General features: G+C 35.0%; 1 protein-coding gene across 2 annotated transcripts in view; it reads right to left on the reverse strand.

Annotated features, from left to right (window-relative positions):
• Positions 1 to 27,495, reverse strand: part of CACNA2D3 (calcium voltage-gated channel auxiliary subunit alpha2delta 3) — a 573,108-nt gene that overhangs the window by 282,528 nt on the left and 263,085 nt on the right. For both annotated transcript variants that reach the window (XM_087709045.1, XM_087709046.1), the window contains exons 6-8: positions 5,641 to 5,772; positions 2,332 to 2,392; positions 1,817 to 1,967 (exon numbers count right to left, since the gene is read on the reverse strand). In XM_087709045.1, coding sequence (XP_087565171.1) covers positions 1,817 to 1,967; positions 2,332 to 2,392; positions 5,641 to 5,772 — 344 coding nt within the window. The remainder of the gene's footprint in view (positions 1 to 1,816; positions 1,968 to 2,331; positions 2,393 to 5,640; positions 5,773 to 27,495) is intronic.

The raw sequence follows: 27,495 nt of genomic DNA on the forward strand, positions 1-27,495 counted from the left end.
TATACTTTATATTATATATTATTAAGGCATATGTAGCAAGTAACTAGGTTTAGGGTAAACCAACCATGGCTTTCTTAAATGAAGATTATGTTTGAACTGATATCTATCTAACAACATGTAATTACTTTATGACTGAACACAAAAGAACTGGAATCAGCTTGCAAATGAATTTCAGTGATAGCCTATGACAGAAATTGAAAATTGTTCGTCAATCTGAATTCACAGATAATTAATAGGCTGTTGTTAGAACCAAAACTAGATGCGGGGGATTGAGAAATTTATTTCAGACATATTGTGATTTCCTAGGTTGTGAACTTCCACTAAAAAAAATATAATTATTAACTACAGATGAATAAAGGCACTATGATGATATATATGACATAAATTTTAATGTTTCCTGTCTGAGAAAGTAGGTGTGTTCTACAGACTTCTGAAAGCAAATTTCCAGTAATTATAGAGCAATAATATATATTTAACAGATTACTATTTCTAAATATTTGGATTCTTAAGCTATTCCATAACATAGCAATGTACAAAATCTATTTAAGATTGTAGAAACATATTATTAAGAAAATGTGTCGTCATGGACCAAGAATTAAAACTTATTTTAATAAAAGCTTCCAATATTTCAAAAAAGTATTATGAAAATATATGTTGCTTTTAATTTTTTTTAATAATTTGTTTCTCAGCAATCCTAAATACTAAATATAAGGGATAAGATCATCCCTTATAAACTGAACTAAAGATTCTAGCCTTGGAGCATATTTGATGTTCAATTCTTACTTCGACCTTCTCAGTCTCGGTGACCAAGTACTGATGGAAGTGGAACTGCATCACCTCAGGTGAGGATTCTCATAAATGATTCCTTCTGACCTTGCCTACTTTGAGCCTGCAACAATTTTGAAAGCCTCATCACTCAGAGAGGCACTGAACCTTGCCTTTCACCTTAGAGATGGCATTGGATCCTTAGAGTACTTGACTATCCACAGAACAAGTTTCCAAGGCATTATTATAAGGTTAACAGTTCAGGAACTTAGGAAGGTAGTGTTCTGTACATGTTTGTTTATGAGCAGAGATATTCTTTGTACCTCTCATGTACTATCCTTAAAACTGGAATGTTTATTATTGGGCCAATCTGTACCTGTTAATCACTAATTTACAGTAGAATTCACACAAGGATTTATGTTACCTTATTGCTTCCTGTTTTAAGTGCAGAGTTGGTCTGTTAGAATAACAGTTAGGACCTTTATTCAATTAATATGCAATGCTAGTTGCATAGTTCTTTCTAGAACTCTTATCTGTAGTGATTTCATATTATGAAAAGATCCCTTGTTTCCCTTTTCATGATTATCAGATGTAAAGCAATTCACTTTTCTGTAGTTAAGGTCTTCCACTAGTGGATATCTATGCTCAAACTGCCTTTGATCACTATCATACAGAAGATCTGGTTTTTGCTTTGACACAAGAGACTCACAATAATTTGCCAGCTTTGGACTAATAAAATAATGTTTTGTATCTAGTGTTTCCTTGTTGAATTAAATTTGCTAAGATATTACTTTATTTATATGTTAAGCTCCAGGCAATGACATATTTATTCTTCCAACTCTGAAATATTTTGATATATATATAAATTGCCTGTTGTATATTAAACCTTTTAATTATTGTTTTGGTGAAAACTATCATTGTGCAATGTTAAAAGCTATCTTGAATATAACATTTTCAAGGATGTGCTTGTGTGTGTGTGTACAAAGAACTCCAGAACAACATCAATGATAAAAGAACAGCTTAATAAGAAAAGGAAGATAGAGATACTCACAGCAATTATATTAAAAAAGTCATCATCTCCAAGGGTATCCAAAATGGAAGATACTGTTTGTTTTGCAATAGTTAAGCGAAGTCCTTTCATGCTGCCACTAACATCAACTAAAATGACAACATCTTTAGGAGAAGTGGCTGCCTGAATATACCTGGATGACAGGAGAAGAGGAATAGGGAAGAATGTAAATAGAATTCATTGGGATCCACATTCAGGGCCACTCTAACCAATACAGGACATTAGGAAATTAGGAAAAGGCATCCCTGCAATGGAAGAAGGGAGGAATCTATGTGAGCAACCTTTCTCCTGTTACAAGTCAGCCATGCCTGTTTGTCAAGATCCCACCTACCAGGAGATTACTCACTTTTTTTTTCTTTTGCCCAGAAACACAAGTGCCACTGACTCCCTCCCTTTCACTACTTGTGCCATTCCAGTGCAGGGCACAGCTTGAACAAGTATATACAGTGGCCGTTTCTATCAGCTTAATTTTTCTGAAATTCATAATCATGACCTACCATTTTCGATTTCTGCAGTCAAATGCAATGACTCCATTTTCATCCGGCTCCCATTTAATTCCTGGAGTGGAAAACAATATTACGCCATTAAAACTCCCAATGTATGTTTTTCTTCCTTGAAATTGTTTTTTTTAATGTATTGACCAGTTGGCAAGCCCAATTGAAAGTAAACCCTGTTGTTTTAAAAATATTTAATCTTAATCACCAGAGCTGTCTTTCCATTCTTTCCAACAGCTCTGATATTAATGTTTCTAAGATTGCTTAAATCCTGCTACGGCTCTTGCCCAAAGAGAAGAGGAATTTCTCTCCTTTCATCCACCCACCCATTTGTTTACAAATAGATATGTATCAGTTTCAGAAAGAACTATATATAAATTAATTGGGAGTAAATCAAAAGCATTATTCCATCTTAAAACAACTGGAAAAGCCAGGACAACAAAAGCAATACCTATATTATTATGTCTGCTGGCAATAACCAATTTTGATATTGGTCAAAAAATTTCTAAACAAAAACAAATACACAACAGACTTTAATAATTAATGCTGTTATAGCTTTACTGTCCATTAAGGGAGCTAGAAAATAACACAATACAATCAATCAATTAATTTCTTATCAGCTGTTACAGTTACTCTACCAGTGGTGGTATTCTGCCGGTTCTTCTTGGGCGAAGTGGTAGTGGCTGCTGCTGGTAGCTCCTCCCACCTACCATGATGTAATGCACAACCTTCTGCGCATGTGCAGAAGGCAGTGTGCATACGCAGAATGTGGCGCGTGCAAGTGTAATAAGCGCAAGTTCAAGTGTGCTCACATTTGCGAACCAATAGCGAAGGTAAGTGAATCTCACCATTGTACTGTACCATTGTGAAAAGTACGCTAGATCAATATTGTTTAAAGGTGTAAGAAACATTATTTGTTGAAAAATTATTTTTTTTAAAAAAGTTTAAAATATTATTTAAATAAAGGTCTAAAATATTATTTAAAGACTATTTTATTCACATTTAAGCTTCAATTAATAATCACACAACTCCTAATAGAATAATGCCATGTATACAAAGGTCTTTCTTTGGGACAACAATAATGAATGCATACATTTAAAATGTTATATCATTCCATAAAATTATATTCAGAAACCATGTGAGAATTGTTTTGTGTGCTATTTCATTTCTGATTTTTTTTTATTCTTAATTTTTTTTAATTCTCATTGTATAGTTGATTACTGTACTTTTAATCAAAATTTAAAATAAGATAAGAATCAAAATATTTTTTCTAGCTATGATGCAAGGAGAATTCAATGCTTTATCCTAAGAAAGCTAGCCTGGGAGCATCAATCATATGAAATATTTTTATCTTTGACTGGATCATTTCCATTGCTAATAAATTATTCTTTATACTATATTTATATGGTATTTCAACATGCATAGTATTTTATCTATTTATTTCATTTGTTCACCTTAAATGATGAAAAAGGCTAATTAAACTGCAATAGTGTATTAGTAATTGTGCTAAAATACAATGATAGTTCACATCAAGGTGGCACAGTGGTTAAATGCAGTACTGCAGGCTACTGCTAGATCAGCAGTTCAGCGGTTCAAATCTCACCGGCTCAGGGTTGACTCAGCCTTCCATCCTTCCGAGGTGGGTAAAATGAGGACCCAGATTGTTGGGGGCAATATGCTGACTCTCTGTAAACCGCTTAGAGAGGCCTGAAAGGCCTATGAAGCGGTATATAAGTCCACTGCTATTTTGAACTTAAAATGTTAGGCTCCCATTCCAATAAACCTAGGTATTCACAGGACATACAGTATAATATTCTGAATAAAAGCAAAACAATATTTTACTAATATGGCCTTAATTTATGACATTCCTTCCTTTAAATTTACTACTAGAAATAAGAGGAGGTAAAAGTTACAGTCAAGCTACCCATGGACAGAATTCTTCTACCCATATACAGTATCCTTAGCTGCCAAAGCTTCCAGCAGAAATCAGCAAAAGGGGGAATCTGACATATTTAGCTACTTAGCAAAATCATTATTTGGCATCAGAGAAGAAATGGCATGGTAACATTTAAGATTATGTACAAAAACGAGGAAACAGTTAAGCCCTTCTAAAATCCTCCATTTAAAATATTATTTTTAGTTATGAGGTTTTATTGTCACAGCTGTGGAGTCAGCACTATTGCAGCCTTAAGTCATGTTTTCTAAACTCATAAGCAAAATTAAAACTTCCTTTCTATTAAACATTCAAATACTGTTACAGCAGGGGATCTGTCCTAAGGGTTTCAGCTGTTTCCACCAAGAAAAATAAGGAAGTTTGCTGTTTTCAGACAGACTTGGTAGTAAAAGAAACAAAAAGTTTAAAAAAAAAGGGCCACTGAAAGACTGATATTAAAACTCATTCACTTGTTGAGGTTGTTTTTCTTCACTCTTTTCCAAACAGAACTGATTTATTATGATGGTGAAATATCATATTTTTCAGAAAATAAGACACTCCGGAGTATAAGATGCACCTTAGTATTTGTGGAGGAATTTTTATTTTTTTGGGGGGGGGGAGTCTCCACCTCGGGAGAGCCGAGGTGGAGACTCCCCCCCCCCAAAAAAAGAAAAATTGCTCAAGGTTGACTCAGCCTTCCATCCTTCCGAGATGGGTGAAATGAGGACCCAGACTGTGGGGGTGATATGCTGACTTTGTAAACCGTTTAGAGAGGGCTGAAAGCCCTATGAAGCGGTATATAAGTCTAACTGCAAAAAAAACCCTCTGCCTCTGGTTACCATTCATCTGGCTAGCGTCCTTAGCCTGGTCAGCTTCAGCACATTACTTCATTGGTTGTGAGTGTGCGAGATCTCCGGCCAAAAATGAGACATGCAGAGGCCAAAAATGGGGTGTGCAGAGGCATAAAACCTCATGTGCAGAAGCTGAAAACATGATGTGCGGAGGCGGCGATCAGTGGCGATGTGCAGCCTTCAACGGCTCTCAAACAGAGTGTTTGTAGGCTGCAAACATGAAGGGTGGAGTCCAAAAACGCAAACCATTGTCTGTGGAAATATCTGCAGCCAGGAAGAAGATGCATGGAAGCTGAAGGGTGGGGGCTGATGGGTGGGTGGGGCTACATTCGGAGTGTAAGATGCACCCAAATTTTTAGCCTCTTCCCCTCTGGGGAAGTGTATCTTGTATTCTGAAAAATACGGTACTTCCACCAATGCTGCCTATGCCATTAGTAACTGACTGCTGCTACTCTATTAACAGCAAATAAATGCATGTACTACATGGAAAAAGTAGGACAAAAAAGAAGCACATGCATTTTGTCTTACCTGGATACTGCCTGAAAAATCCCTTTGCACTTCCAAAGTATTGCCATATAAGGGAAGGGTCATGGCCAAAGTTGTCAACAAACACTTTGTTTAATGATTCAGACCAGTAAACTCCATTCACAATTGCAGGATCTGAAAAAAAGAAAAGAAAAAGTTCTAGTGTAAGTTAGTTCTGGACATTAGATGTTTTAAACTAGGATCTGAAAGCATTTTGTAAGGCATGTCATAGTATAGTATATAGCCTTTATTGTCATTGTACATCATGTATACAACAAAATTGTTTGTATACAATGAAATTGGTTGATTAGATTTCAAATGATACCAAAACCCAAAAGAAAAGTCTTCTTCAGCATGAATGCAATGAGTATTTCTTTTGAGGGAGTTCTCTGAATCCATCTCTTCCCCTTCACCTTCTGGAAAGATTTTTCATTGCATGGTTTTGACTATTGCCTTCCAATTTTTGTCATTCTACTCACACTTTTATTGAGAGCATTACTTTACTGGTTATTTGTGACCTTGGCATTGCTGTGATGATATGGGGATTCTTCATTCAGCAATGACTGAATGATATCATTAAATTGTTTGTGTGTAAATGCTCTGAAATTGCCATTGTGTATGTGTACATACAGTATTTTGATTTCCTTGTAAACCATTCAGAGATTTTACTGGAATGAATAAAAAGAAGAAATATAACTTTCCTAGAAGGAGAGTTACCTTATTACTTCTATTTATTAGTTGCTAATTCCATCAGCAAAAGGAATTTTACCCTGGAAAAATTTCAATTGGAAGCAAATTTCAGTACTACTCTCCACTGAAATTCATGAAGGGATGAATCCCAACAGAAATGTCTTTTCCTTAAAATAATTTATAAGGACTGAGGATTGCAATGGAACTGCAGTTACTTCACTAAAAGAATGAGTTGGCTGGAGCATTTCTTTTCTAAAAAACTTCCTGCACACTTATTGAGGTAAGAGCATATTTATGACCACACAATGCCTAGAATGCCCTTGTCTTGTGGCAATACCATCTTGACATAAATCCCATGACATTGATATTTCAGGACTTTCATTACCAGTTCATTCATTCTAGCTTTATCTTCTCAAACAAATACATGAAAGAGGCCTCAGATGCATAGAATTTTGGTTGCCCATGGAGTTACAATATTCTTACAACCCTACACTGCTACAATGGATCAACTGGCAATTTAATTTTCTGTGTTATAAGCACAGAAGAAACATGATTCTCTTCTGTACCAGAGGTAATCCTTAATATTAACACGTGGAGCAGTGGTGAGATGCTGCCGGTTTAACAACTGGTTCAGTGAGTGCACGCTTTATGCGTGCGCACCAGGGTGGGTTTCCATATTTTTTACTACTGGTTTGCTTGTGTGCATGTGCGTGCTTATGCGTGTGCACATGCATCCGGGCACGTGAGCCTCCTGCCACCACCACTACCAGTTCGTCCGATCCGGGCCAAAGTGGGAGCAACCACCTCTGGCACACATGTGCTTCATGCATGTGCGCCTAAAGCGCTTACACGCAGTACTGAAAATGGAGCATCCAGAAGCTCAGCTGCTTACCTTCCACATCAGCAATGGTAAGTAGAACAGCGAGGGGGGAACAAATCAGCTGTATTGCGCGATTGAGATGAGCTAGAAAGCAGGAAATAAAGGACAGGATAGGGGCGGGTGGGTGGGGCCAACTGATTGTTGGAGCTACCAGTTCATCTGAATCACTGAATACCACCTGGGATGTGGAGCAGAGAAATGTGCCCCATCATTTGATGCAGCAGCTTCATTGACTTATAAACTAATGGCTAGTTTCAAATTACTTAAGTTTGGTGAGATCATTTTAATGAAGTAGAAAGAGGTGAATTGTTTTGTATGAGAACATTCACCAAGGAAACACTGGTGATGAGGGCACAATGAAATGTCTCAGCTCCCTGCCTTTGAACTAAACTTTCATCTAACTTTCATCTAAATATTTATATATACAAGCACAAGTTGCACTTAAAGACTATCAGGAAACATTTCTCTTGGAGAAAAGTGCCTTTAGAGAGGACAGAAAATTTGAAGCTGCCAATATGTGAGACATCAAGGCAGAATCCTACATGGGTCCAAACCATAGTTCTGACTCAAAACAAACTGATGTCCCCATATATTTCCAACATGGTTAACAGGATACAGTATGTATCATTAATTTGGAAGTTAAAGAAGAAGAAAAAAACTATTGATGTTTACTGTCGGAGGCACAACTGCCAAATTTCTAATCTTATGCACAAATGACATTTTCATATACACAGTTCATGTATCTATCTTCCCACATATGTTCTACCAGCACTGGAAGCAGATATTTGATACATGAACAACAATTCCAGATGTTCTACAGTTAGGAGCTAATCTTTCTGCTCTTCATTTTCAGAGTAGCTAAAATCCTGTGCCAAGAACTGAACAGTATGGCACTGTTCTGGTTGATGCAAAGGCCAGGAAGAGCTACTGTGACCACTGGTCTACTGCCAAATAAAACATGGAGAAAGACGAGTTCCAAACCTCTACATGCTGAGAATTGTTGTATATTTTCCTTTATCCTTCTGTTAGAAAATATGTGCAAACTCACAAAATGAATCCCCAACACACAGTTTTACCTCCCCAACTGCTCGTAAGTTATTGAATATAAATAGGCAAGGGCTTTTAAAAAATATTATCACTGACACATGGAAGAGATACTCAACTATCTACAGTTTTAGCTGCCTCCATTCTTCTACAGCCATAACAATAAAGAAAGTTTCAGCTAGACATAATCATGACTTTTATGACCTCAGCTAAACAGGCTCAACTTGACTTACTGTAAGTGCTCTACATGGGGCTGTCCCTGAAAAGTGTTCGGAGACTACAATTAGTCCAGAATGCAGCCGCGCGAGCAATACTGGGTGTACCTAGGTACACCTACACTACACCTATCCTCCGCGAGCTGCACTGGCTTCCTATTGGTCTCCGAGCACGATTCAAGGTGCTGGTTATCACCTCTAAATATAGCAGTAGACTTATTTAAAGCCCTACATGGCCTAGGACCCAGATATTTACGAGACCGTCTTCTGCCGCACACCTCCCTAAGAGCAATAAGATCGCACAGGATGGGCCTTCTCCAGGTGCCATCAGCTGGACAATGCTGGCTGGCAATGCCTCGGAATAGGGCCTTCTCTGTTGCCGCTCCGGCCCTATGGAATGAGCTACCCCCTGAGATCCGGACCCTACCCACTCTCATGGCCTTCTGAAAAGCTATCAAAACCTCGCAGGCCTGGGGCTGTTGACCTCTGGATTGAGTGGGTGCATGTTGTGTTTCTTTTAAATTTGCTGTGTTTTATTTGTTTTTAATTTTCCTTAATATTTTTATTTCTGTAAGCCGCCCGGAGTCCTCCGGGATTTGGCGGCCTATAAATTTAATAAACAGAAACAGAACAGACTTAGTCTAACCATGCCAAATTCAACTCGTACACACAAGATCCATCTTCACACTGGATATGGGCAATGCCAATATCTCTGTCCCTTGAAAACATTAAGCCTCATAATATTCCTTCCCTTTTAATGGAGCCTGAATGCCTAAAAATATTTAATAATGCTTAATGTTAATATTTTCTGGTTTAGAATATGGAGTGCATTTTAACCTTGTTGTGAATTTAATTATGACTGATTAACAAATCGTCTTTAGTTGTACTGTGTTGTGCTTAGATAGCAAAATCTCCTAGATGTAAAATCCCTCAAAGAATTATTGAAAAATATGTTTAAGGATTTGATTGTCCTTGTTATAAATTTCTTCTATAAAATACATTTGAAAAAGTATCTTTACTTTGTAGACTAAAAATGGTGGCTCAGTGGCTAAGACACTGAGCTTGTCAATCAGAAAGATCTGCAGTTCGGGGTTCAAATCCCTAGTATAGATCTCCTGCATGAGCATGGGGTTGGACTAATGACCTCCAAGGCCCCTTCCAACTCTGTTACCTTTAAATTATTAGAAAAGGGGCAAGCACTGAAAAAAAAAAACTATCCTCATCCTTCCTTTTGTTATATTCTAGACTTATTAACTTTAGTTTTACTTAAAAGTGATCATGAGTTCATTTTCCAGAGAGATTGCCCCACAACCACCTTTCAAATAAAATTAGAATTTGTTTCCCTGCTATGTTGGTTGCTGTACTATTGATATTTAATGAAACAGGAGTTGTGGACAAACAGGTACACTGACAGGAATCTGAACTAAAATTCCCAAAGAATAGTCCAAAGGCATGTAGCAATTAAAGATCTGTCATAAATATTCTTGGCTCTCAGAAGCGAAGGTGAAAGAAATGATGGAAATGTTGAACTTAGTCTGAAATAAAGCAACTGAAAAATGTTCAGAATGAAAGTACTTCTATCAGATAATACAATACAATACAGAGTTGGAAGGACCTTGGAGGTCTTCTAGTCCAACCCCCTGCTTAGGCAGGAAACCCTATACTGTTTCAGACAAATGGCTATCCAACATCTTCTTAAAGACTTCCAGTGTTGGGGCATTCACAACCTCTGGAGGCAAGCTGTTACACTGATTAATTGTTCTAACTGTCAGAAAATTTCTCCTCAGTTCTAAGTTCTCTCCTTGATTAGTTTCCACCCATTGCTTCTTGTTCTACCCTCAGGTGCCTTGGAGAATAGTTTGACTCCCTCTTCTTTGTGGCAACCCCTGAGATATTGGAACACTGCTATCATGTCTTCCCTAGTCCTTCTTTTCATTAAACTAGACATGCCCAGTTCCTGCAGCTGTTTTTCATGTTTTAGCTTCCAGTCCCCTAATCGTCTTTGTTGCTCTTCTCTGCACTCTTTCTGGAATCTCCACATCTTTTCTACATTGTGGCGACCAAAACTGAATGCATTATTCCAAGTGTGGCCTTACCAAGGCATTATAAAGTGGCATTAAGCCGAGGTGGCACAGTGGTTAAATGCAGCACTGCAGGCTACTTCAGCTGACTGCAGTTCTGCAGGTCGGCTGTTCAAATCTCACCGGCTCAGGGTTGACTCAGCCTTCCATCCTTCTGAGGTGGGTAAAATGAGAACCCGGATTGTTGTTGGGGGCAATATGCTGACTCTGTAAACCGCTTAGAGAGGGCTGAAAGCCCTATGAAGCGGTATATAAGTCTAACTGCTATTGCTATTGCTATGTGATCTTGATTCTATCCCTCTGATATTTGCAACTTTACAAAATTAAAAAAGGCAGTGTGTGAAAACAAAATAATTTAAATAATGGAGTCTCAGTTCAGGTTAGTTGGATGTGCACAAACATTATTTTGTTTTCTAAGGACAGTCCTTTCTAATTATGGGATATAGTTTCATTTTTTTCTATATTTTTCAAACATTACCCAGAGTATACTGGAAACTATGCTTAAAACTTTTTTTGATCAAGGGCAGTTTTACCAAAATGCTTCAGAAAAAAAGCAATGGAAGTTGATGAGGGAACTAGAAACTAAGACCTATCTTAAGAAACGAAACGTTTCTTAGTAATGAAAAGACCGAATGGGTTTAAGATATAATTTCTCAATTTATGTAACAGGATTCAGATGAAAAAGTTCAACATGTTTTTTTCCCTTTTGGATACTCATTGTTCCAAAGTACAAGCTTTATTACAATGGGTTTTAGTTATGGGCAAAGAGATTTTGACTGAATATTAGGAATGATTTTTTAACAGTAGAAGAATTATGATAATGGCGCTAACTGCTCAGGGAATTTATGGCTTCCCTTTCTAATGGATATAGATATATATCAGGGATATTTTAATTTGAATGTTTGCATGGAGCAGGGAGTTGAAGCTTATGGCTTAAACATTTTTCACTCTCTTATCTCTTCTCATAGCTCCTCAGTATCTTTTTCATATATGTGAGCATATGGAATCTATTCCTTACACAACTGTTATGTTTTGATCGAATCTTCTCCAGGTCAAATCTTGCTAGCACACTTTTTCTCCCATTATTTTTCTAAATTTAAACTTAATATTTCCCACCAATAAGGTATGGTATTTACTACAGTTTGCAGCTGGACTGCACTTCTCTTAACTTCTGTTCACCATTATGTGATTTATTTGATTCTGTTGTTTTCATCAGGTGATTTCCCCATTCATGTCAAAATGGTCACGAAAGAAAAAAAAATGATGTAGCAACATTCTTCTAAAATTCACGAGGAAATGGTTTTTCCTCTCCTATTTTTCTTTAGGTGACATTGTGATATTATCATTGTTCCCTGTGGTGCTAGGCTGCCAAAACAAACAAGTTAAAACAATTATGTTTTTTTTTATATGAAGGTAATTGTAAAGTTCATGGTTTGTAAAATTATTACAGAACTCATTATGATATTCAATAATAACACCTTGAGAGTCTGGTGTGATAGTTAAAAGCACCAGACTACAAATCATGAGACTGTAATTTTAGTCCTGTCTTAAACACAAAGCCAGCTGTGTAACTTTTGGGCAGTCACTTTTTCTTAGCCCTAAGGAAAAAGTTGCCTGACTTCAAAGCACTCAAAAAGTCTTAACATGGATATGGTTGGCGGTACTGTGCATGACAGTTCTATTCTCATCATTAGAAAAGATAGTAATTTAAAAATAGGCTAAACTTATGTAAATAAGCCTATTCTTCGAGAAGGACAAATCTAGGCCATAGTGAAATAAAATGAGTCTAAGGGAAATAGTATCTAAAAATGTGCATGATGTGATATAGGGCTCCCAATGTACATGGTCCCTAGTTGATATTTCTCTGCTTGAAAATTGATCCACTTGTTCTTCATAATAAACAACTGTCATATGTACTGGCAGGGATGAAATACTCCAGTACAGGTAAATATTTTTACAGAAAGTGCAAGTGCAAAATTGTAGACAGCAAGCAATCCTAAATAGCAAATTATCAACGTGCCACTTAATGACATTTAGTGTTTTACAGATGTACAGTGTACAATGGGGGAGTGCTCTCCCATCCCCTTCCCAAATTGTCTATCCAGAATATGTGAATTTTCAATACCCTGAAGGATTATGCTGAAAGGAAACAGTGTGTTGAGTAGGTTTATATGTATGAATATATGGATTCATAATGCAATGGTATCTTGTGTTCCAGATTATTCATTAAATTGACATATTTTTCATTTTGCCTGAAATTGTCATAGAATCCTATGAATCCAATTCAGGCATGTCTCCCTTTTTGCATTTATTTCTCCAAGCTTCTTCTGCAGGCAAAATTCCAAGCATATATTTTTTGACTTCTGAAAATCTTCCTGTGAGACTTGGCTTTATCAGGCGAGTCTTAACGTATCTTATGAAACGTGTAAGCATTTGAACACAAAAACAAAATATATACAGAATATATACTTCACCAAATTCAGAATGTTATGAATTTTAAAAAAAGAGGTTTTAAGAAAGAAGACAAAACTGGACAGAAAATAATTCTTTGTTACAATTACCACTCAATGCTATCATTTCTCCTGCAAACGTCTAGTCCAAATAGAATCCTCCCTAAAATCATTCTGTTTTCAAAATCTGCAATGCAGGAAGGATTTGCATTAGTGCATTGGCAAAGAAGATAGAGAGGAGCACACTTAAGAGATTCTTGGTATATTCGTGTTTCTCTCAAGAGTAAATGCATAAGGCATTTTCCCCGGTGAACTTTTACTTACACAACATGGCAAATGGCACTTAGAAATCAATATTCAAGCGCAAAATCACTGTAGGATCATTTTCATAGGAAACAAATTAAGATGTCAAAATGACTGCTATATTTCATATTTTCTCAGTCTTAATAGCTCTTTAGAAAATAAATTTTCCCTTGTAATTAAAGAATCCTATGATTGTACCAATATTTGTAATCATATTAGGATTCAATTTTCTACAGCCTAATACTCTCCAATAATGCTTGTCATATTTTCCCATAATTCCAATACAGAGCTGACAGTGAGAAACACTAACAATAATAAAATTAATTATAAGAAGACATGCAGTTGTGAATAGTTTTCCTCTGAGTTCTATTGCTCTAGAATAACTAACTAGAGTTTTATTCTTTTCAACATAGGATTTACATAATCTTGCTGAATATGTTCTGAATACAAAACTACAACTTGTAGTTATATATATATATATATATATATATATATATATGTATGTATGTATGTATGTATGTATGTATGTATGTATGTATGTATATATATATACGCTTGTTGATAAATACTACTGTCTGCTAGTGAAATAAAAAAAGAGGAGTAAAGATGTCATCCATCAGATTCTAATTAGTTATTTTTCTGCGATGACCAGGACCACTTGATAAAAAGTCCAGATGTTTAGATAATCCAGAATGAATTGTAGAAATGTCTAAAAATCATGCTATTAATTCCTGTTAATGCATGTAGTTGAATAAATTTTAATACATCAAAATGCAACCATATGTGGTATTGTCACCCTTGCTGGATACATCAGACTCATTTTGATGAAGCATGTCTGGATAGGAGGGTGCCAATTTATCTAGATTCATGTATATAACACATTTGAGTAAGGATAATAGCTAATTCTGTTCTATATTAACTGTTAAAATTTACTTATTTTGATACGTTTAATACAAATTTAAGCCTATTTTTTAACATGCATTCTGAAAGGACTTTGGTACATTACCATATTTCAAGATTAATAACCAAAAGACAAAGATTTTAACAAAAAAATATAAAACCAGAAGTTCAAATAGAATTGAGAACTGATTTTAAGATTTATGAAAATCTTAAAGTTAAATATTTGAGTATTACTATGACAAATATGAATTGGATGTTGTTTCAAAATAATAATGATAAGACATGGATTGAAATTAAAAAAGACATGAAGATTGAAGAAATTAAAATTGTCACTGTTGGGAAGAATCTTTGTTATAAAAATGAACATTTTGCCAAGATTGATTTTTTTTTTCCAAACAGTAGGAACTGTAACAATGAATGTAACATTTAAAAATGGCAAAAATGTACAACTAAGTTTATATGGCAAGGGAACCCCTGAGAGTTGAATATATTCCTTGCAAAATGCAGGGAAGATTGGATTTACCAGATTTAAAAATGTATTTTTCTGCTTGTTGTTGAATGGATGTTGCTGAGAAATAGGAGGCTTTTACAATTAGAAGATTATTATCTGAGGTTTGGATGGCATGGGATTTATGATATAATAAAATTAAAGTTAATTTGGACTTCAAAAATCATTTTATTAGATGTGCTATGTTGAAAATATGGAATAGATATAAATCCAAAAACCTCTTTATGGATCTCAGTTCAAAAAGCATATTATAGCAAATAAATGACAGATAAATAGTTAACATAATGGGACGTATTGGAAAATTATCAAATGGAAATTAAAATCAAATTAGTTTTTATTTACTTTAAAAGTTTTAGTAAAATATTTTTTTAAAAGACCGCACATGCCCTCATAATGCAGATAAGCTTAAACTAATATTTTAAAAATGGATCACCTTCCTTTCTTCTATACCTGAAAAAAATGTGTATTATGGTTTTCTATGAATTGTTGGCTAGTGAAGGTACATGCCAGCCTTAAACCACAAGACCGTAGAATAACTAATTGCAATAACTAAGTGATAGAGTCCTTCACAAAACCATACCATGAATTTTGAGGCTGATTTCATACCAATTGTTCAGTGCTGGAGCGGACAATTTATTTGGTCTCTTGCTCTCTCGAGTATCATAGAACTCAACCATGGATTCCTCTATTTGACAGTGCCAATCCCTGGTGGGCAGAAAGTTGTACTTTGTAAAGCTGTTGTTGCCATCAAGGTTAATAGTTAGTGGGTGAGTTTATCAGGTAAAGTAATTGGACTAGGGAAAAATTAAAATAGGACAGAGAGGGAAAGCAAAGAAAAAACTCCAAGTCTCCCAAAAATTGTTTCAAGTATAAAAATAAAATGTAGAGGAAAATATGTCTAGCTCAGAATTTGCTATCATTTGGGATGGAATGACCAAATGGGCTGCATTGACCACAAAATGGAAGGAAACTCCTACAGAAAGATGTTATTCACACACAACACTTCAATCATTGAAATTTGTTGTTCTAGGATTGTATCCAAAGCAAATCTATCACTATTGTTATTATCTTTGCTTTCTTTTGCCATAATTGTTCTACTTCTATTTACATGCCTTTCTTTTTTGTGATTTCACCAGTTCTTTCTTTTTTATTCTACTACTGCCATATCCACTATTCAAACTTCTTATTATTGTTATGGTTGCTTGCAAAGTCAGCTATATTTCCAAAAGACTGATTTTGACACTTTTATCACCTACCAAGTGTTTTTCAAGGACCTGGGATAGGCACAAGTTATTGTTATTTTAATACAGTTATATAAGCTATATAGAATCTCCCTTAAGAAGCACCTATAATTACAACAGACTGCACAGAAATATTTCAATAAACTCAGATTAATGCACTTTCCAAGAAGCAGGTTTTTTTTCTACAATGTAACTCTCTCTGAATTATGCTAAATGTAAAAAAAAATCAAGATAAAAGAAAACCTGAAAAAAACATAAAATTTGATATGTTCTGAAACAAACATGAATAAACTAAGTATTAATGCTAATTTGTTAGACCACCTTTTTTGCCAACAAACGTTTCAAAAGAAATCAAAGTAAACGCTGTTCTTTGATGGCACCTATATTCCAAAAGAACACCTAAAAGTAAAGAAGTAAAATAAAAGCAAAGAAGCCATGTTCTAAAAGAACAAGAGGAAAGTAGACCATAACACTTTTTACAACACCAACTGGATGTAGGCCTGGCAATATTAGTCCCAAAAGACATTCCCCAAAGCATTTAATGAAGATGTCATTTGCCTTAAAATATATAGATTAGTAGCCCAACAGATGTTTTTGTGGCAGCTATTGTAGTTTGTGAATTTTGTTCCAGTTGTTAAGTCTTTCAAATGTCATCCCTATAAATCTCAGAAAGTTATAAAATTATTGTTATAAATCGTAATATACCAAGTCATCCTGTTTTAGGTTTAAAGGGCAACTTGACATTTCTTTATTTACCATGAAAGCTATGCTCATGATGCAGAAACTTTTCATATCCTCAGTCAGTATGATAGAGATGGCATTCATAAATGTGCAATTTTTTTCTATAGCAGGAATACAGTACACTTTCACTGAAGTGTGTTATAAAAATGTGAATGATTCACTGTCCATTCTGGACTTCTACATATTTGGTGTGTGTGTGTGTGTGCGTGTGTGTGTGTGTGTGTGTGTGTGTGTGTGTGTTTCTGTACATATATTAAACACCAAAACAACACAGGAAAAAATATTTATTTCACTCAAACTTCATAACAAGTGAAAAAGTTGAACATACAGTGCAACTGGATTTTACAAAGCAAGATCTTTTTTTTCTTGTGCCATCACCTGGCTGAACACCTGATTACAACAATATTGTCTTATGTCTAAGAATATTTATCCATGTAGTATTGCTGTATGACTACCGTCCTTCTCATCTTCTCTATTACCTTCTCCTTTTGGTATTTTATGATTACACTACTTTGTTGTATGTAGACTGAGAACTTATACACCAGAGACAAATTTCTTGTGTATCCAATCACACTTGGCAAATAAAGAATTCTATTCTATTCTTCTATTCTATTCTATTCTATTCTATTCTATTCTAGCCTAGCCTAGCCTAGCCTAGCCTAGCCTAGTCTATTTTTCTGAACACTATACACAATTTTTATATGAGTTGGATGCATTTAGTGGAAACTTGTTGGGTTAAGGAATTCTGCCAGGTGGGTCCTGGAAAAGAGGACTTTCTACTATGACCTCCCACAGCCTCTGGAACTTTATGCCCCTCAAGATGGATGCCTGATCTTCCAGAAGTTTTTTTTTACCATGTTATAAGCACCTAGAGTCAGATGATGGTGAGATGGATAGCAAATAAAATACAGTGGTACCTTGGTAGTCTTCATTAATTGGTTCCAGGAGGCATGATGAGTACTAAAAAAATGACTACCAAACAATTTTTCCCATAAGGAATAGAGTGAGTCACAAGGCAGCCAACACTAACAAGTTTAAGCTTGAGCATGGAGTACCAAACAAACAATGAGTACTGGGACAAAATGTTTCAAAGCAATTGAGGAACAAGGTACAACTGTAAATAAATAAATAAAAAAACTTATGTGAGTGATTTTTGTGTATGGATTTTATATGTTACTGTATTTTCAGCTTATGTTATTCTTTTTTTTTTAACTTGCCTTGGAAATGTCTGTTTGTATGAATATGCATAAATACAAATATATTAGATTTCCCTGTCATGGATCATTGTTGTTGTGAAGAGGCTTGTGCATCCTAATGACACTATGAGAGTGCTTGCCCACAAGGGTCACCCATGCCAAGCAAGTTAACTATGAGACAGCTAACTAAATTTTGATCCCTGAAAAAAATGAAAGAGCCGTGGTAGGACAGTGGTGAGAATGCAGTACTGCAAGCTAACTCACTGCTTAGTCCAGGAGTTTGATTGTGAGTGGCTCAAGTTGACTCAGTCTTCCAAACTTCTGAGGTCAGTAAAATGAGGACCCGGATTGTTGGGGGCAATATGCTGACTCTGTAAACAGTTTAGAGAGGGCTATAAAGCACCTTGATGTGGTATATAAGTTTAGGTGCTATTGCTATTCTGTCAAGAAAACCAAGTGGACATTCACAACCAGGACAATGTCAACATGATACTAGAATATGAACTTCCAAGATGGAAGGTATTCAATGATTACTGCCAAAGAGCAGTGATCAAATTTAAGTAAAACTTTCGTTCTTTACGTATTTGAATAAAGACAAAGGACATCTGGTTATTGATGAATGAACGTCAGAATCAAGTACCAAGGTGAACATCAGACCTTTCCCAAACAGCCAAGTCTGGAAAGAATTAGTGTAATGAATAAGAATTTAAATTTTCTAATTAGCAGTCTTTATGACATTGCCTATAAAGTTATAAAACAAGATTAACAATGATTACTTCCAAATAAGACACATATATATAAAGAATTAAGCTGGCAAAACTCTTTTTCTGTTTTTTCACATTCTTTCTATATAAAAGAAGGGGCAGTTTCCACTCACACGTTGTTTTGGTAACTTGTGAAAAATAACTATTAACTTCATGTTATCAATGAACAAAAGTCAGAACTGACTTTTGCTGACATTCTGAGAATCAGTCAAATGAAACAGAGTAGAAAGGGTCAGTTCACACTGGCGGAGCATCAGATCTTCTATTGCACAAAAGAAATAACAGACATTATTAACAAAAGGTCTTGTGTATAATCCTTCAACTGGAATATTTATTAACAAAACAATGCTTGAATAGCATAAACATCAGAATGGTCTTAGCTTCAATCCTAGTCAATCCAAAAAATATTATAGAGATCTGTATATTCTAAAAAGTCTATGCTCCAAACAGTAATTCACAACAGCTTATCCAATTAACAACAACAAAAGGATATTATACTAATTATAGGTGATTGGAATGCTAAAGTTAGAGATAAAATAGCATCTGGAGAAAAGTTGATCTTAGTGAAAGAAACAAATGAGGTAACAAGAGCCCTGACAAAACAATTCAATGCCTACACATAAAGGGAAAGACAAAACAAGGCCATCATCATAGAGACTGCAGTGAAATTTAATTGACTATCTATTCTGAAAGTAGAGATAAGCTCTATTCACTTAGGAAAAACAATGTCTGGTGCTGTCTAAGGCTCAGGTCTTGAATTTCTTTCTTTTTTTAAATACAAATTAAACTAAAGAAAAAAATTATTATTAGAACAACATACAATCTCAACAAAAATCACACGATTGTGCAATTATAGTAAACAATCTATTTAAAGAATTAGATCTGATAAATGGAGTGCCTGAGAACTCTGGATTGAAATTCCAGTTGTCAAAATGATGAAGCAAATAAAGTATTCTGAAATACAAAAATCAAAAGGCAAACAGAAAAGCAACATAAACGTGATGGCTTTCCATTCATATGTCGAAAAGAGTTTTAAAAACTCTTTAAAAAGTGGAATGTAAAAGGCAATGTAGGCAGAATTTGGGTAACTAAATGCTCAGACAAGAAAGAACAGATATTATTATATTAAATAAGCAATGCAAACTCATCAGAAATACAAAAATATTTAAGAAAATTTGCTGAAATTAAAGGAAACTTTTACACCCAACAAAAACATGATTTATTTAAAAATACTCACACTACCAAAAAATGAACCTATTTCATGCACTAATAAGATAGTACTTAAAGATTTTGCAATTCAGAATCCAACAATATATACAACTGCAAGATGTATGCGTTGGATTTAGAACTAGGAGAGATACCCCAAAATACATAGTTAATATCCAAAAAGGAAGATAATTCCCCCCTAAAAAGTCTAGTTTTGCTTTGTTGATTATTCAAATGCCTTTCACTTTACAGACCACACTGGATCATTGGAAAAGGCTAAACAACAACAACAGCAGTAACAGAATGCCTTTGAAGTGTGACACTGTAGAAAATGGTTGAGAATAACTTGGACTGTAAAAAAGAATAATTTATCCACTGTTACATGAAATAAAACCAAACTATCAGTACTAATAAATTAGTACTAATAAGCAAGCTAGAGATTAACATTCTGGACATATCAGATGAAAGAAAAACATCACGGGGTGGGGTGGGCATCCCTATACTTTGGAAAATTAAATTAACTGAAGAGATAAAAAGAATACAAAATGGCAAAATAATATGAACAATAACTCAAACAAGAATTCCAAGAAACTGACAGACTCTGGTATTCTGATGAAATGCTGCCTATTCAGTTACAGAGAATCAGAAGCAATGAAATAAATTTACATATTCATATAATAAATATATTTACGAACTCTGCTGAATTTCTGTATCTGGCACTTTATGCATGTTGGGCAATATTACATATATAGAATAATAACAACAATACAAATGTAGAAACAGGCAACCTGAATGAGAAATGAGGAACACAAACCAGCAGTAGGGTTCTCATTTCTCAAAGCATCTTTTATTGTAATTTTTTCTCCGGGTAATGTGTAATTATTTTTTTCATATCAGGAATTCTCTATACTTGAAACCTGAAAAATATATAATGTAAACATCCTGACTTGACTAAACAAATCTCCAAAGCTCAGCCACTTTATCACTGGAAAAGGGAGTGCAGCTGAAAAATTCACAGCAGTGAACTGTGAACAAGCAGGCTATTAATTTAAACAATGGAGCAGTTTTGCAGGAAAGTAGATTTGGTAGGAAGCTATTATAAGTAATGGTGCCCCAAAGAAAATAACTCTGCAGAATACAAATAAAAATCTATTTCTACTTGTGATAAGATTAGATCACTCGCTGAAAGAAAGCTGCTGCTGGAAACATCAATATAATTTACATTATGGGTCATATCTGCAAACTGCTGCTGGTCATTGAAACTGATGCCTAGGATTAAAGCTATTACACATCCCACCCATTTCAGTACACAAGGAAAAGTAAGCTAGGATATGATAGTGAGGATGAGAGTCATAGACTTATTTTATTGCTTTAATGCATTTTTTACTCTTTGTTCAGTCTCCCCATTCCCATTTTAAGGCAATTCTATGTAAAGAGATGTGCAGGATTGATGTCAGCCCTTTGAAATAGACTAGGCTAGGAAACCTGGGCTAATACTAGTTTTATTTTAAGGCAGGAGTGTCAAACTGGTGGCCCATGGGCAGGATGCATCACATGCAATCCATGCCCATCCCACAAAGGGGGAAAATGTTGTGATATGTCACAACATGATGCCGCAAGTTTGACAACCATGTTTTAAGGTAACAGAGTCTTGCAAGTCTGACTGTACCTCCCTTCCCTCCCACTCCTTTATTTTCAAGAAAACTAGCAAGGTTCAAATTACATTTCTATCTTGGACTCCAATTTCTTTTGTCTAACCTTTGCTTTGGCTATGACTGATCCTCCTGTTCATCAAGATTGCTCTCACAGCCCATTTCATGCACACAGCCAGACCATCCTACAGAAGGATGCCTATTTTTCACAAATGGCTTATATGTATCTCCTAAATAAACAAGGAAATAATACCCACATGTATATGTTTCTGGGGAAAGCTTTCCTGTTCTTATCTCCAATAGGCAGGCAAGTCCTCCACTAAGTCCTCTTTGGCACTTTAGATCTGCTCTGAGAGATTTAACTAACTGACTTCCCTGCCTACATTTTAATTTTTTAAAAATGGCAATACTATATTTTTAGAATAGTATTCTAGTTTGGATTTTTTTTTCTTTATATTTCTACCATTCTTCATACTGCTGGTATGGAAAGTCCCCCCCATGTCTATTAAAGAGAATAAATTTCTATTCTTCTTCGTCTTCCCAACAGATCTAGCCAATCATAAATAGACACACCATTAAAAAAAGTCTGGATAGGATTAAAGAGGTTGCTACGCTTGGCTAAAAGATTTCATGTGCCATAATTAAATCCTGCTTCTTATGATTCCAATCCTTCAAAAACCTCCAAAACATGCATCCCCAACATGTGAGTATGATGGTGAGGGATAGTACATGAGGTTGCCTGCACTTCTTTACTTTACTTCTAGCTTCTTATTATATTGTTAGGATTTGTTTCTCCCCTGAAGGGTGAATACATTTGCAATAATATTAGAGGCTGACAAGTAAAACTAAACAACTTTATCTCATCCTGAGCCGAAGTGGCGCAGTGGCGCAGTGGTTAGGGTGCAGTACTGCAGGCCACTTCAGCTGACTGTTATCTGCAGTTCAGCGGTTCTAATCTCACCGGCTCAAGGTTGACTCAGCCTTCCATCCTTCCGAGGTGGGTGAAATGAGGACCCAGACTGTGGGGGCGATAGGCTGACTCTGTAAACCGCTTAGAGAGGTCTGAAAGCCCTATGAAGTGGTATATAAGTCTAATTGCTATTGCTATTCTCATTTCAAATTTCTTGTGCTTTATAGCCACACATTGCAACTATGCAAGTTAAGGTGCAAAGCACTTTATTTGTAAAAGGGCTGATGTTGGGGATGGAACTTTCTTCTACTTCCGGATGAAGGATGTGCCAAAATCCAGAATGATCCCCCACACCATTTTTGACTGATATTACCCATGTTATCATAATTGCCTCTGTGTCAAGTGAGTGATTTTTACAGCTTCTAGTTCCGTAAACTGCTACAAATTGCCTCTAATACAAGTTTGCCAGAAGCAGTCAACTGCAAAACTGGAAGATTTCCAATCCATTCCATTCTATCTTCACTCACCCTTGCCTCTTTCCACATCCCAGCCCTTTATGGTTGCTGAAAATGTAGCTTCAGAGCTTCTCACTACTGAAGCAATATTGATTGCACCCCAAATCCTTATTATTTTGCATGCCACATGATAGTAGATTTTATCCCCTTGAATTTCAAAGAGGTTGTTCCTTCTTAATAACAAACTTTACGTGCAGTAATGAAATACTTCAATACAGGTAATACTTTTACAGAAAGTGCAAGTAAACAGCAAGCAATCCCAAGTAACAAATAATCAGTATACTACTTAATGACATTTTAGTGTTTCACAGATTAAGACACATTTACAGTGGTGGATTGTTACTCCCTCCCCTTCCCAAATTGTCTATCCAGCAATATATGAATTTTCAGTATCCTGAAGGATTATCAAGCATGAAAGCCAACAAATTATACTCTGTAATTGACTGCTAAGATTTTATTTTCATATTTTAGTGCCTTGGAGGAAGCAATTTCTGTCTAACTGCCAATTGTGTTTTATAATCAGAGTATAGCATTTGAAAGATGAAAAAGGATCTGGTTATAATATTCAAGAAAAAATGATAATTTTAGCTTGACAGTCACTTGGAAGAAACTGCTGGAATGACAGCTGAACGATATTCACTGCTCTTTTTAAATGGTTAAAAAAAATAACCCAACCTGTTTTATCTGAAGTGGCTGTGGTTCATCACGTTTCAATATATTTTCGACAAGGCTCATACACTCCGAATAATTTCTTCTCCAAAGCAATCAGAGCTTTGAATACAGCATGCATTCATCAATTTTTAGCAACTCAGCTCTTAAGACAAAGTAAGCCAGTAGAAACCTCATAATGGAATGACCTTCCCACACAGTCTTCTCTTACTTTCACTGGGCTGAAGAGATCAGGAGACATTTTAACTCCAATTTCTTCCAGCATGACCCTTGCACTGGTAGAAGCAAACAAATTGTTCAAACTAGAGATACAAATTCCACAGAGATCTAAACTGGAAGAAAAATTCTCCTGTTTTTTTTAACAAACTATCCTTTTTCAAAAGCCAATTACTTAAGTGTATATAACATAAAAGAATAATATGAGGGGATGGAATTCCATCTTTCTATTTCGGATTTAGAGATATTCTTTATTTACTCTGAGATAGTTTGGCTTCTGTTAAGCCAAAATTCTAAAGGGGGAGTGTGAGAAATATTCTTGTTTTGTACAATGACTCTGCTGCCAATTTGGATTGATCATATAAATAATAATTAGCCATTTTGAACCTGGAATGATTAATAGGTAAAAAGGTTGTACTCAGTGGTGGGTTCCTACCGGTTCGACCGGTTTGGCAGAACCAGTAGTGGTATGGCAGCCTGGGTCGCTGGAACCGGTAGCAACTCAGGCCTGAACCAGTTCCCGTTTTTGCCACTGCCATCTTGTTTTTTAGTGCTGTGTATGCGCAGAACAATTTTAATTGAACTGTGCATGTGCACATGCATGTGGGAAGCGCGCACGCAAATTAACCAGCAGTAAAGCCAGGCAGAACCCATCCCAGGTTGTGCTCCCATAATCTCTAAAAGTATCTAAAATACCTTCTTTCTTATACATATTGCTCTATATTTTTTTGAACTCTTACAAATTATAAGCTGTAGTCCTGCAAAGTTGATTTGCAAGATTTCAGTCATTTTACTCACTGCCAATCATTCAATGTTTAATCTCTAACTCATCAACTACTACATATACGAAAATGTTGATTATTGCAGCAGGACACTATATCAGGTCTTGGTAAGACCACTCTTGGAATATGAATCCAGTTTTAATCATCATGATATAAAAAAGATATTGAAACTCTAGAGTGCAGAGAAAAGCAACAAAGATAAGTGGTCTGGATGCTAAAACATATAAAGAATGGTTTAATGAAAAGAAAGACTGTGGGGTGACATAATAGCAATATTCCAATATCTAGGGAGCTGTCACAAAAAAGAGGGATCAACCTATTCTCCAAAGCACCTCAAGGCAGGACAAAAAGGAATGAAAGGGAAACTAATAAGGAAAGAAACAATTCAGAACAAAGGAGAAATTTCCTAACAGTGGTTTATTTGTAATTAATCAGAGGAACAACTTGACTCCAGAAATTGTGGGTGCTCCAACGCTAGAAGTTTTTAAGACAAGATTGGACAGCCATTGATTTGAAATGGTTTAGAGTTTCTAGCAGGGAGTTGTACTAGAAGACGTGCAAGGTCCCTTCCATTTCTATTATTCTATCTAGTCTATTAAGATAAAATCATTTATTTATTTAATAAATAAATAATTAGGATTCAATAATAATGTGTAATCAGCTCACTTGTCTGTTTTTCAAACTTGAATTCTGCTGACTTATCTACTGCCAATTTGCTTTGACCACTAGTAGTTCAGATTCTTGTAGAGAGAACTATCTAGACTCCTGATTTACTGCATTTAACATATATTTCTTTTTCACTTTCGGCCTGGATTTAATTCTTTGTTAGACCTGTTAGGCACATTTTTCTTTTTATCACTGTATTATTTGGCTGTGATCATGAAATGATTAAACTGTATGAAAGCTGGCATATCTGCTTTCCAGTAGACTTCAATGCAATCTTTGATGTATACAGGTTGGCACCTAGGAATTTTCTAGAAAGCACAAGACTGAGTAATTCCAAAGTACCTTTAATCATTGAGGGTCATTTAATATATAAATAGCTTATTCTGAACTGGATCATTAGTTGAGATCACATATGAGTATAGACTAGTAACTATGAGTTTATTGTAATCTCATTATAGATGTCTGTTTACTGTGAATGTTTTGTTATTTACAGTATATTGTTATAATGAATATTTTATTATTTTATATTGGTTACTAATATTTATGATGTTATTTATTCATTTGTCAGATTTGTATAGCACATAATGACATAGTGACATTATTTACAATGGATATTTTAATTATTCATTGTGTAAAGTAATTTATTCCCATACTCATCTCTGAACTCAGGTCATGCTTCCTGTATTTATGTTTGCAACTGATAATTGTAGTTCATCATACTTGTCCATGAGTACTACCAAATGAAACCTAGAGATATGAGCGAGAGAAGAACCAAGCATTTTTTCTGTGATGGAACATCACAGAAAAGATTGGGTGATGTTAACAATACTATTTTTTTCTTTGGTTGTATCAATCAGGAGTGAGTAAATAAATCTTTCTGAGCATTTTCTAAATGGAAATGAGAAATTAGATCAGTAAACAATTATTTGCGAATAGAACAATCTACTGACATGGTTGTGTGTGTGTGTGTGTGTGTGTGTGTGTGTGTGTGTATATATATATATATATATATATATATATATATATATATATATATATATACACACATATACATACATACACACACATACATATATGTGTGTGTGTGTGTGTGTGTATGTATGTATGTAGTATTTGTACTGATAAATAAATAAATTTATTTATATTTGTATATATTTATATATATACATATATATGTATACGTATGTATGTGTGTATATATATATATATGTATGTATGTATGTATGTATGTATGTATGTATGTATGTATGTATATATTTATACAAATATAAATAAATTTGTATTTATCAGCACAAATACTACACAAATGTAACAAAGGGAACAGTAAAATATTGGGCTTTCTGTCTGGATGGTCTCTTGTGACGAGCCGATGGACAGAGAATGGAAGCAGTTAGATTCCTCCCATAATTGGGGCATAGCAGGGGTTGTGATTTTATATATATATAGCTCCATAGAATATTCTGCATGACTTTATCTAGTTCTATTCCTTGAATTTTTAGCAATAAGAATGGTGTTACTTGGTGAGATTGATAGAAAAAACCTGGATATTCTTTGGATTATTTGACATATCTGTCACTATTAAAATAATTTACAGAACTATAGTATTCTATGGGTACCTTTATTATGTTAATTTATAATTAATTAATAAAATTTATCATTATAATTTTAATGTATTGTTAGTAAAATTATACTATAATTTTAAAACTTAATTTGCTTATATTTACATTTAAGAAATACTTTCCACCGATCATATATTTGCATTCTTCTTTCTGTTTAAGTATCAATTTATAAAGTTAACATTACCTTGAATCAGTTCCTATTAATGTATGAAGCAGTATAGAACTGAAACAAATAATGGCTGAAAATTAAAATAATGCAAACTAATGAGAAGATGAATCAGAGCAAAAGGGTTTGAATGCAAGTATGTGAAGACACAATTCTTCATTCATTCAAAAGTTCTTCAGACATTCAGAGAGAAGTTTATGGGTTTGTGTGTGTGTGTGTGTGTGTGTGTGTGTGTGTGTGTGTGTGTAATATAATTTCTTCCTTCAATTTTGCTTTATAACTTTTTGTCTTAGAAGACAGCATCTGTCCAAAATCATCTGATGAGATTTCCAAATCCAACAATTTAAATATTTCACATCCTATCTATCATTCCTATTTTCGACTCATTCAAATCACAACTCTGTATACTAACATTAGCAATTGTCTCAGGTTAAGAATTTTGTT

Source organism: Thamnophis sirtalis, unplaced genomic scaffold, assembly GCF_051295495.1.
Source record: "Thamnophis sirtalis isolate CommonGarterSnake01/CBP01778 unplaced genomic scaffold, rThaSir2_p1.2 scaffold_3, whole genome shotgun sequence".
Lineage (NCBI taxonomy): Eukaryota > Metazoa > Chordata > Lepidosauria > Squamata > Natricidae > Thamnophis > Thamnophis sirtalis.